The sequence below is a fragment of the Drosophila navojoa genome, chromosome 5 (assembly GCF_054131105.1).
Source record: "Drosophila navojoa isolate 15081-1374.11 chromosome 5, UAZ_NAV_1.0, whole genome shotgun sequence".
Lineage (NCBI taxonomy): Eukaryota > Metazoa > Arthropoda > Insecta > Diptera > Drosophilidae > Drosophila > Drosophila navojoa.
In genome coordinates, this window is record NC_142893.1 from 11,623,186 (window position 1) to 11,636,848 (window position 13,663).

At 33.3% G+C, this 13,663-nt stretch overlaps 1 protein-coding gene across 2 annotated transcripts; it reads left to right on the forward strand.

Annotated features, from left to right (window-relative positions):
* The first annotated feature begins 1,323 nt into the window (after positions 1-1,323).
* On the forward strand, positions 1,324-10,009 carry LOC108653599 (G protein alpha q subunit). Of its 2 annotated transcripts, none has more exons than XM_018104231.3 (10): positions 1,324-1,531; positions 2,465-3,296; positions 5,092-5,890; positions 6,339-6,523; positions 6,585-6,739; positions 6,885-7,013; positions 7,716-7,845; positions 7,914-8,067; positions 8,187-8,294; positions 8,898-10,009. In XM_018104231.3, exons 3-10 carry the CDS (start codon positions 5,773-5,775, stop codon positions 8,978-8,980), a joined length of 1,062 nt encoding a protein of 353 aa, XP_017959720.1. In that variant the 5' UTR covers positions 1,324-1,531; positions 2,465-3,296; positions 5,092-5,772; the 3' UTR covers positions 8,981-10,009. The 2 variants fall into 2 exon arrangements, with proteins under 2 accessions (XP_017959720.1, XP_017959722.1); XM_018104233.3 differs by lacking the exon at positions 6,885-7,013 and adding an exon at positions 7,303-7,431.
* The last annotated feature ends 3,654 nt before the right edge of the window (positions 10,010-13,663 follow it).

Genomic DNA, 13,663 nt, shown 5'->3' on the forward strand with positions numbered 1-13,663 from the left:
TTCATTTTTCTCCTGTCCATAAGCTCCACTAGCTGGGGTCATGATTTTTGTAAAATTTACTGTTTGGATTAATTTGTAATTCGTACTTGAATAAACAGTCGTGTATTTGTTAGAGCAGTGCTTCCAAACATTATTTTAAATATAATTATTATTACTATTACTCTTCTTATTGTTGAGAGAAATGATTGCACATAAAAAATATTTTGAAAATGTTTCATAAATATTATTTTCCTAGTTGTAAGAGAGATAAACACAAACACAGACATAAACACATACACACACACACACACACACACACACACACACACACACGTAAAACATATTATTTGTTAAATCTATTATTGTGCTCATAATTAATACGAACAAAATGTATCTAAATTATAATTTGTTAGAATACCAAAAGGTACAGACGAACAAGTTAACGCATATCACTCGATGAGGACCATGTTTCAAACATCTGCGAGTCGAGAGGAAGATAACCTTTTGTATATGTATGTACATGTAGTACGAGTTTTTTTGATAGTCAATTGAATGTTGTGTTTTATATTTCTTTTATTGGAAAGAAGAGACCGGAAATAAGCTTTTTGGCATTTCTTTGGTATAACGGAAGACGACATTAAATTGCTTTAACTCAATTAAATTAAAATATAAAATTTGTAGCTGTTATTTAGATGAAATGAAAAACCGGGAGAAATTCTCGAAATACATAACAAGAGCAGGCAGCTTTATAACATTGAGAATAGTCACTAACAGAACCATAAACCCTTATTATAATTTTGTTAAATAAATCGAATAAATTGATGATATCCAGTTGAAGTTCGTTGGCGCCAATAGAATCGAGAAGCACAGAGAACCGAAATACCCTATTTTTGTTTTTCTAATCTGTATTGTAAAGTTATTATATTAATATTATTTAATTAATTTAAACTTTATTTATCGCATGATTACATTGAACAAATGATAATAATTTACAGCAAATCAAATAAAACATAGATTAAACAAAAGAGCAGCGTATGTTTATTAATGAAAAAATAAATCTTTAGGAGCTTCTCTTGTACAGTCTTGATAGTCTTACACTCTTCTAGTTTAAATAACGTATTTTGAATGTGCAGCAGAAAGGCCCATATCATATATGAAACAATACCGATAGTTTTCTACCTCAATTTGTTTGTGCTGGTCACCCATATTGAGCGATTTCTTGAAAGCTGGTCCCATTATATAAATATCGTTATCCGATATACAATCGATATTTAGTTGTCTGCTGTACCATTGCTAAAAATTCTTTGAGCAGCCCTGGTAAATGTGAACGTATGACGTCAAAAATTCTGCGCAATCGAAATTGCGCACGTCTAAGTGTTACCTTGTAAATTTCATGCAATCATGCTCCTATGTCGGTGACTCTTTCGTGTGTGTTGGTGTTGCGTTAATAAAAAAGTGTAAATACTTAAGAAAATTTAAGAGTTGACAAAGCAAAAAAGTCACTACGGGTCGTGTGTTAACGTTAACCGAACAATGCAAAATCAAATATGTTGTGAGTTTCAATGGAATATCGACGCACCGACAAAATCCAGCAGCAGCAATAGTAGCCAATTCTAAAATACCATCCCCAACTCACTTGGAGTTCATTCAGTTTAATTTGAAATTTGGGCGTAGTTTTGTGCGGGTAGATACCTAATGAAATCATGAGCATAGGCAAAAATAATGGCACATAATTGTTAAACAATTCGGCGTGCCAGAATCGACAATTTTTCTGGCCAAAATTTTTTCATGTTCGTTTTTGCCTCGCCCTCGCTCTGTGTGTATAGCAGTGCGCGTGTGTGTATAGAGGTGCGAGCGAAACAGATATACAGCTACAGGGCACTATCTATCTATCCTATCAGTGATATCTGTATGTCTTATTTGCATTTTGCACTTATGCTTATGTTGCTCATTGAGCACATTTCATTTGTTAAATAATTGCATTTCGTGTTTAATTTATTTGCACTTGCCATCAAGCGCAGATGCCCATGCAATTGCTAACGTTTGCACAGCCAATTTTAGCGGTGACAACACTGCAGTGCACTGCTTGCCCGAGCAAACAGCATGTTTTGGCATTATTTAGCACATTTTGCGAACCCGAACAGTAAATTCTATATAATTTTTTTTTTTTTTTTACAAAATGCAGTGGGTGCTAAATGGGCATAAAAAGTTTATGTTACTATACCCGCATACTACAAATTTGGAAAACCCCACAGCCGTCGTCAGTGTTCGTTAAATTTACTTTAGGACCATAACTCCATGTCAATTCTTCATTTAATCACAAAATAGTTGCTCATAGCAGAACTTTTCGCTATTGGGTGGGGTGCGTGGGAGGATTTTGCTGGTGCGGCTGCTTCTGCTGTTGCTCCATATAAACGAAGTGTTTCCCAATCATACATTGAAAATGTTAAAGTATATGTAAATGTAAATGTTCTTTTTATTGCAGTTCCACTGCATACCGGAAAATAAACAAATACAAGAAGCATAAAGTATGCAGAAAATTAAATACAAAAGGAGCATTTAAGTGTTGCGTGTGAAAGAAAAGCAAAAAAACAAAAAATAAGAAATTAACCGTTGTGCTCGTCGTCATATAAAATTTTCGTTTTAAATTACCAAATAACAAATTAGAAATCTTCGTTGCATTTAAAGGAAGAAAAACTGATAAATATCAAGCACAAAGTGGAACAAGTTACAAAAGCACAAAACTGAACAGACAAATGCAACAGTAACGAAATTAGTTAAAATAATTATGCATATAAAAACAACTACACACGTTCCTTAAAACTAATGTTTTCCAAACGCAACTAAATCAAACGATAACGATTAACAAAAAACAAAAAATAAAAACAAAATAAACGACACGTCGTGAAGCAACGGAAACATCACCTCATAAAGCATAACCACATAGGAATTAAACATACATATACATACGCACATACATACATACATACTACTTATATGCATAATTTATATACATATATATAAAAATCCAAACAAAAAACGACACCGATTTAAATTAACTGCAGGGAAACAATACGATAAACCAGAAAAGCAAACAACTTTTTTATTATTATTATTATTTAGTGCTAGTACATAAAACGACCAGAGACTCTAATTTGATTAACAATAAGAAGCTCATCAAGTGAAGCAGCAACATTTGGATATTCTCGTCTTATAAAGTGCATTCATCGTCATCGTCGTCGTCAATAGCCTGCAGCTTGGCTTCGCTTCATTCATATGTCTCTGCTCATCGGCATACACAACCGATAGATTAATGCGTAAGTATGGGTATATACATATATATACATGTATAGATTTAAAAGCTGTGCATAGTGAGTGGGTAGTCAATAGAGACTCTGCCAAGGCAAGGTACTTTTATATAAACTATTATATTTAATTTAATAACTTTCCACTTGATGATGTCGAGACTTGAAACTTGCTGGAAAACGGAAAAGTTTATCATATATCGAAGTTTTGTAGCTCTTCAAAACTTTATGCAACTTAGTTACGTCCAGTTTAGCGTACATAGAGATAGAAGATATCTTATGCTACATCTTAGACACTTGTTGCTAAGCCTTTTGCACATTTTATGCTATACTTTCTTAGGCCAGATAAGGGTTATGAATAATAATGCGGACCAAAGCTATATATATATACATATACAAATGGCTTATGAGTAATGCCGACAATTAACTGAATGCAGTCAGTCAGTCATTTGTTATGATACCCTGTTGCCCTCAAAAGTGGGTGTGGGTGTGGACGTGTATAGGGGTTGGTGGTTGGGTCTAGTATGTTTGACCAGGGAACTTGCGACAAACCTGTTGAAATTTGTATTTATTTGGCAAGCCAAGCGTATTCGTGTTGGTGTTGGTGTTTATAGGGCGAGGATGAGGTGGCGATCAACAGTATAGTCTATATATACAATCGTATAAAATTGTTGAACCTTTTTAACAAGCGACCCGAGCTTCTGCTGAGTGCGCCTTATCAAGCTGCCTCCAACTCATCTAGAAATTCAGAGTTTATCTCAGTTTCTTTATCGGACTAGTGCTACCGTTTGTTGTCTAATGTGCCTGATAATCGCTTCACCCACTTATTCCCTCTGAGTTGACTTTGATTTATAAACTATGCAGTGCGTATGCACGGTGGAATACCCTGTTCTTTTTTTTTTTAATAATCTAAAGTAACTGCATTGTTTATTATCTACAAAATGCCTATAGATACGATTTTTCCTTCTTGTTTTTGTTTTTGGTATATAGTATGGCAATTAATTTGCTTTTTTATGTTGCCAGTTTCCGAAAACAATTTAAATTGTTTACATGCTTATTACGTGCAGTGGGCGCCTCTGGAATGCCTAGCGAAATAGTTAGGGAACATCGCTAATTGTTTTTTTTTTCTCTTTTTTTTTTTTTTTTGGTAATTTAATAATTTTTGCCCGTTGCACGCAGACACAAACACAGACAAACAAAACAGAAAGTGTAATCAACCTTTTTGTGTGTATATTTAGTATGTATAAACATTATATATATGCGAGTATGTATGTATATGTGCATTAATATGTATAAACGAGCATTGCTCATATGCTGGGCCACATTTTTATGTATACAAAAACCGCAATACTCTACTTACTTATTGGAAACCACACATAATTCTAGAAATTCGGAAATATAAATATCAGTTATGAATAAGAGCTATTTACAATGTTTACAAAACATAACACAGCTATGGAATGTAAATGGAAATTAGCATTACGCCGATCATGCTTTCAGCTTATGAACAGTGTTGTGGGAAAATCAGCCAAGTTGTATCCAGAATTTCCTAGTTTTAGGCAAGGCCAATGTGCATGGGCATGATAATTCGCAAGATCTTGTGAAAGTTTTGCTATTACGCCCACTTGACATAGCATGATAAATTTGTTAAAGTACTGATAATTGAAATTTCTTGCAGAGCTCGAAAAAGAAAACAAACGAAAACAATATTTTATAATATGATTCAAAGCTCTAATCCAAACTAACTTATCTAGTAAAATATTTAAAAGCAAATTGTAATTAAATTGCTGGGCTAATTCCCTTTCAGGTGTTTATGAACTGGCGCATTACTACGTGAATCTGTTGAAGTCGTCGTGTTCGATGTGGTCAGCGTATTTGTACTCCTCATTGTCAGAGAGATGCACCAAAGTCTGTTTAGGAAGATAGTAAACTGAGTACGGAACAGAGTAAATCCCCGCAGAAGAACACATATACACACGCACACACTCCTCGGACTCGGACTCACACATACACACATAGACACACACGAAAACACGCACACGGACACCTACAAGAAACGGACTGCAAAGAAGAGAATCCTTTAAAGGAAATTAAGCAATAGCCAAAGAGAGCCTGAGTGTCGTAGGAAACAGCGAGCAACGCCAAAGTACAAATGCTCACGAGCAACTAAGTAAATCGAAATTATAAACAAAAGAAAACATTCAACAATTTATATAGGACAACCTTAGCGAGCAACAAAACACTAACGGGATCTAGGCAATTTTTCGGCTAAATATAGAGATATAAAAATATAACAAGAAGAAGCATAAGAAACAGCAAGACCAAAAACAAACAAAAATAATAAAATTGGATTTAGTGGGAAAACTCCACCCACTACTACCATATAAACCGGATAAACCCTACTACCGCACAACTGAAAGATTTACGCACGTCACGGAGCGTAAGGCAGGGAGTGCAGAACGCGTAAGCGTCCTTTAATCCAGTTAGCATGGAGTGCTGTTTATCGGAAGAGGCCAAGGAACAAAAGCGGATCAATCAGGAAATCGAGAAACAGCTGCGCCGTGACAAGCGAGATGCGCGACGTGAACTTAAACTGCTCCTACTGGGTAAGTAGTCATTCACCTGCCCATCAATCTAACCTGCCGCCAGGAGTCCGTCAGTCAGCAGCCAACGGCGAACAGCCTTGACCCATAAATGTCTATGTAAATGTGACGTCCATTGATTGTTGCACTCCCGGCTGATGGCTGATGGTCGATGGCCGATGAAGGCGTGTTTGCTTCAATTAGTATGCGAAATTGTATTATTGATATGATACATGCACGCACACATCACACACACATGCGTAGCTTTATGTATGTCACGTGATTGAATTTCGCCCGCACCCAGGGCGCTTAATGCAATTGCAATTTATTGCGGCTCTTTGGTATCGCAGCATTTTTGCTAATTAGCAGAGAGTGCACTGACTGTGGTGTGTGGTGCACTGCGTTGTGTTGTGGCAGGTTCGAGTGATTCGATATCAGACTAATGCCGCATTTGCTTTTTCCATATGCACAGGCACGGGCGAGTCCGGCAAATCAACGTTCATCAAACAGATGCGTATTATCCATGGCAGCGGGTACTCGGACGAGGACAAACGCGGCTACATCAAGCTGGTGTTCCAAAATATATTCATGGCCATGCAGTCAATGATCAAAGCCATGGATATGCTCAAAATATCATACGGCGTTGGCGAGCATAATGTAAGCTTTATATTATTGGGCAACTAAAGACTGTATATTAATTAATTTGATTTGTTTGCAGGCGCTCGCTGATCTGGTGATGAGCATTGACTATGAGACAGTTACAACATTTGAGGATCCCTATTTAAACGCCATAAAAACGCTTTGGTCTGATGCTGGCATACAGGAGTGCTACGATCGCCGAAGAGAATATCAGTTGACCGACTCCGCTAAATAGTGAGTTAATTGTTGGATGTGGAACACCACTGCCATAACTAGATAATAGAGCTGACAACAAACAAATTGACAACATTTTCTTATAATCAAGGAATACGTTGATATACTAAATACGATTTCATTCTTATATATGTATTATGTATAGTTATCTGATGGATCTCGATCGTGTGGCTCAACCCGATTATTTACCCACTGAACAAGACATTTTAAGAGTGCGTGTGCCGACAACGGGGATCATTGAGTATCCCTTTGACTTAGAAGAGATCAGATTTAGGTAGCTACAACGACTCCAACGATATCGATTTGCATGTCTCTAATACTGTTCTTTGGTTATTGGTTAATTGTTTCGTTTAATTGTTTCCTTTCTAACCAGCACAATTTGTGGAATTTGTCTACACATACCATATCATTAAATATAAGTAAGAGTAGCTTTGATACTAGATATATTAACGGGTTTCGAATCATTCAGGCTGACCGAATTTAGTGGACAAAACAAACAAACTAAGGGAAAAGAATGTTAACTATGTTTTTTAAAAATCATCAAACATGTATCTTCCAATCAGCTACCTTGACAATTTAGATCGCATAGGGCAGCCTAATTATGTGCCTTCTGAGCAGGATATATTGCGAAACCGTTCGCCGACATCTGGAATACAACAATATAGTTTTGAGTTGCATCCACTTGTTTATAGGTATATCAGTCTATCGCATCTATCTCAATATAGCTACCATACTGCTAAAATTGATCAAACTAAAGCAAAGTAGTAACTCAATTTGTGTGTGTACGTGTAACAACAAAAGCAACAAACACAGCATTCCAACCATATCTCTGTGCATATCATTTTCTTTCATTTACTGTATTGGTTTGGCTTCTCGCTTACTTTATTAATCACTTAATTTGGCTTTTTATTTATCAAGTCGTTGCTGCACTATTGAATTATTCATTGTCTAATGCATTATTATCTATAAAATGCAGAATGGTAGATGTCGGTGGTCAGCGCTCGGAGCGAAGGAAGTGGATTCATTGCTTTGAGAATGTTACCTCAATAATATTTTTGGTTGCGCTATCCGAATACGATCAAATCTTGTTTGAATCTGATAATGAGGTGAGTTCAATGGCATCTTTAAAATCTTCTCTTGCAAATTAATAAATGTTTCTGTTTGTACATTACAGAACCGCATGGAGGAATCAAAAGCTTTATTTAGAACTATTATTACATACCCGTGGTTCCAAAATTCATCAGTAATTCTATTCCTTAACAAGAAGGATTTATTAGAGGAGAAAATTATGTACTCGCATTTGGTGGACTATTTTCCTGAATACGATGGTGAGATATCGTTCTGCAACAGCTTCACTCATGCAATCCCTTTAGATCTATTGCTAACGCTAGAGCTGTAGTTGTGCTAGTTCGGAAACTGATTGTATTTATTTCTAAATTGGTCACAGGTCCACAGCGAGATGCAATCGCAGCCCGTGAATTCATACTGCGCATGTTTGTAGACTTAAATCCAGATTCCGAAAAGATTATCTATTCTCATTTCACCTGTGCTACAGGTAAGTAATGCTTACTGAATTGCTGCTTGTGTATATAGCGTGAATGCTTTCTGCTGAAATTTGACAATTGTAAATAGCTCGGAATGAGCCTCTGAACATATTTTTCGTTTGCTGCCTGCCCGCTGCAAGTAGTCGCTAGCCAGTGCTTCTCAATGAATGACAAATGAAATAGTTAATGAATAACTGAGCCATTTTAGATACGCGTAACATCTACGTCGTGTTCAGCGCTGTGAAAGATTTTATTTTGCAATCAACACTTGTAGCCGTCGGTTTAGATTGAGCGATGCAATATTACTGGCAGTTGTTTTAATGGAATATCGATGGGGATGCTGACCCATTGACAAATACAAATATAAATTATATGCCTTAAAATTTGTATGCTTTATTTTTTATTTTTGTATTAAAATATAGAGTAACTTGCAATCTTTTGTTTTATTTGAATTATTATATTCCGAGCTGTTTTATTCGACATAACACTTGGGGTAATCTGATAAGCATGCTGTGCGACTGGTAATGGTTACAATGACAATTATATATTTGTGTGTGTGTCCTTATAAAAAACAAGTATAGAAAACTAATAAATATCTCTTTTCTCTTCTATAGATACTGAAAATATAAGGTTTGTGTTTGCAGCTGTAAAGGACACGATTCTGCAATCCAATCTTAAGGAATACAATTTGGTCTAAACTGGATTTGGATCAGAAAACTATTTTTGTGATTTTTATTATACATATATATACAAAACGTATATGTATGTACATATATATATACTTATATATATGCATATATATAAAAATATATAAACATTCATAATTCCTTTTTCGCATATTAATAAAGAGAAAACAAGAAAAAATTAAAAAAGGTTAAAAAAAAAAAAAAAACAACAAAACAAAAAGAAAGAAAGAAAAAAATAACTAATAATGTTTGCCGAAGATTAAGCATAAATTAGACCCAGAACACAAGTTTCTTAAATTGTAAAATCAGCGGAAAATTGTAGCATAAATTATACAAAAACTGATGGAAAAAAAAGTATAATAATTATAAATGATGATGATGCGATCGCTGTATACAATTTAATTTGTGTGAAATTAAAAAGTAAAACTAAATGAAGAAAGTACGAGTAATGTAATAATAATATTTAAAATTCATTATTATAGAACTTTTGTAATAAAATTGATAGAAAATTGAGGGAAAAAAATGATAACACAATTAACTTTAATTTAATCAAACGCTTAAAAGAAACAACAAATGGAAACAATTTTTGTCGTACTGAAGCATAAACATTTTACTGAAGCAAACAAACAACAAATTGTAACTTATAAACAGATAGTAATTTTTCATAAACAATAAATGTTAGAAATTTCTCATAATAATAACAATTTTGATGATCACAACAAATCCTGTAAACTAACTAAACAACAACAACAACAACAACAAAGAAATCGCAGATATAATACTGTATTTTTTATTAAGCTACAAGCGTAAAATTGTAACTATTGTTTACTGAAATATTTATATACATAAATACAAGCCCATAATATGTGTATATATACATTACATACAAACATACATGCATACACGTATAAATACATAGATAACTATGTAATGTTTAATAAATTTATTAATTTGTACTGTGCGAAAGAATCATTCAAATGTAAATTACAAATCCTACTACTAATTACACAGAGACACGTACGCACACACATACACACACACACACACAAACAAAATAGGGAAACGATTATCAACGTGATGATTAAGTACTAGTGTAATAATGAATCACTAAAGAAGAAATTGATAAACGCATTTGTATTTTACAAGTGGCAGCCAGATTACATCTATATATAATTGATTACTTAACAAGTTCTCATACCTGCAGCTTAACCATAATTAGCGACAGTAACAAAAACAACAACAACAGTCATAATCATCAATATTAAAACTAATTAATGCCTATATGTTATACATACATACAACTACGTAAGAACCTACTATCAGAAGCAGCTAATCTTGATGCCATCAACAAATTTTCCATAAACTGAAAAAAGAAAATTAAAAAAATAAAAAATTATATATACATACATATATATATATTTAACTAAATACTAAAAAAGGAAACAAAAGATGATCATAAATAAAATTGTTAACAAATTGTATCATTTGAGAGGAGAATAAGTTTTGAAAGAATTGTAGCTTGATTTATTTCGCATAATATTCTTAATATAACTACTTATATATTAATTATTATTTTGTTAGTCTGTTTTGCTTATGTTATAGACAATGTTTTGTTTTTGTTTTTAAATTTTAGTTTAATTTAATCTACAGCTATAGAATGTTAGTAAAGTAACTAAACGAAGCGCACATTTTACCGAAAAGCAGCAAAGAAGATGAGAAAAAATTGAATAAACAACTCCAACAACAAAACAAAACTATTTATGTAAAAATCCAAATAAACACAATTTTACTCTATGTATATGTGGTCAAAACTAAATGAAAACACGCACATCTACACACACACACACACACACACACACACACACACACACATACATACAATACATACATGTATATGTAAAATAAATATGAATCAAACTATGCTTTTCATAGATTTATATATTTTGAACTGTTTTATAGAGAGAGCGAGATCAAGAAACTTTTAGATACCCCCTGAACTTGCTGGGGCAAGGGTAAACAAGAATGCAGAGGAAGCTAAAGGATTGCACCCCTTTCGATCAGAACTTAATTATGATTAAATTAGTTCGGCTGTTTTCGACAGTGTAAATCTTCCTTTTCTGGGTACACATACACACACTCACAGATTTGCTATTATGGACATTAAAAGAATAAAAAATTAATAATTAAAAATGAACTTTCCTATTTGAAATACTTATATATATATAGGATTATAGATAAATGCATATAACACACATTTCTCGTAACCTCATTTACATACACAAATTAGTGTAATCGGCATCATTTAACATTAAAGACCGTACAACTCCGCCGTTATAATTGTAATACGCATCTAGTATTTAAGTAAGATTCAACAGTGTGTTGTATAAAGCTTTAATCCACGTAAACCGAAGATGTAGTAAATGAAATGAATAACAAAATTTTTACAATTAATAAATTGATGAATTGATTAGCTTTTAAAAAGCTTGATTAAGTCAATAAATGTGTATTTATATAAGGCAAAAAAAAAAAGAAAAGCAAAAAAAAACATGCGTACCGAATTTTTCGTTGTTTACAAGAAGAAGAAATGCTCGGCTAGCCGAAATTAAAAGCCCGAACGGAAGAAAGAGAAAAGAAGGAAACGCCATCATTGCTGCGAAAAGTCGACAGAGGAATATTTATTGTAGGGATCCTAAAGTTGGTTTGTGCTTGACAAGGGTTTTGAAAGGATGACTCATAACAGAACCAAAAGAGAAGAAAAAGAAATCGAACTAAGAAGCATACAAAGAGTTTAGTTCTTATATCCAATGATGCGACCTCGTCAAAGGGGAGATATCCAACCAGTTTTACAACGGTTCAGGCCGAGAAGCTGTACATTATGTATTAGCATGACAAACACACACACACACACACACACATACTTATATAGTTTTCCGTCCAATGAATTGCATCGGTGAGCAGAGAAAAGTCTCCAGTATTTTGGTTGACATTGACCACACATTCATTTCACAGGCGAATCCTCAGAGAGCAAGCTGAATATCCTTATTTGGGAGACATACCATAACCATAACTATAGTTCCATAATATTAATTGTGTTTTGCGCTTTTGTGTTTGATATTATTATAGAAAATTTCGGTTTGAACATAAATGAAAACAAAAAGAATATTTGGCGGTTTCAACAACTTTTCAGTTTTGGTAAAAGCGAAAATTCGTAATTTTTAACGGCGTTGCATATGTATATGTAGTCGACATGAAAATACCACATATATTAATAATAAAAACTAAATTAACGAAAGGGAAATGAAAAGGGAAAGACGAAGAAAACAAACAGAATATAATAAAAAACCTACATAATAAACAATTTGGTTTAGTTAGCGTTTTGTGCCTTCTAGTGCTCATTAAATCCATGAAGAAGACCCCGGCAGAAACATTTAAGTAAAATGTACGTATGTGAGAAAAGCATATACATTACATATATATACATACATACATATATAAGAAGAGTGATTTATGTTTTGAGATTTGTTATATAATTTGTCATGTGCATTTTTTTTTTGTATTCATTTGTTCTTGTTTTGAACTTTTCAGATGAAACATTTGTATGTGATCCATTGATTGTTGTTTGGGCATTTGACTTCTTTTGGTTCTTAGATTATTTGAATGTGAGTTTTAAGTTAAGGGACAAGTTTGTATGTAAATATTTATTAGCTTAACTCAAGCTCAAAATGAAGCTATATATAATAACACGATTGAGCAAAAATTTGATATAAATTGATAAATGATAAAAATATACTTAAGTATATGATAAATATGCATACCTATGTATGTTGAAGTATGTACAAGTATTTTGTATTTTTATATACAAAATTCAAGAACTGCAGGCTAACGGAACATACAAGCATTTGAATACATTTCAATTGTATATGTTTGTATTCTTGTGTAAACTATAAAAACAAAACAAAAAATAGATAAAACAAAAACGGACTAAGAAAAATGAAATTTCGAACGAATCGAAAAGCATTCGAGAGGCAGAAACCAACAAGAACTAAAGAGATTAATTTAAAATGGGGCTTAGCTTAGAACATTTACTAACTAACGTACTTACGTGTGGTGTGGAATTTGAGTTGTTGGGCATCTCGATTTACATATACATTGGTTACTTTTGCTGGGTAGTCGTACTTATATATGCATATGGAATATATAGAGACCATATTTCATAACATGCTTGAAAAGCTACTAAACTAATTCAATACATAATAATAATAATAACAACAACAAAAATAACAAGAGTCTCTCCCTTTGACGTTGATATTCTGTAAACCTAGGCTAAAGCAAAGTGCATAATATACAGAAAAACCAAAAAATCGAATATAACAAAATGAAAACAAAAGAAGAAAAGAAAATATGATTATAATATTCCACATCTTTAGGCTACTTTAAAAACTTTATATTTATTGTAAATGGGATTTGGAGGATGGTTGGTCAGTTTACTTGTGACGCTGATGATTTTGATGAATGAATGAGAAATATTTTTAACGGACATATTTCTACATACGTGTTAACATAAGTGCATACATATACATATAAATCAAGAAGCTAACCCTCCTATCCCACTCTCTCTCCCTTCCCCACCCACATAAAAACTGCATGCTTAGCTTAAGTCTTAAGGCAAACGCACGTCCTTAATTGAGTACGTA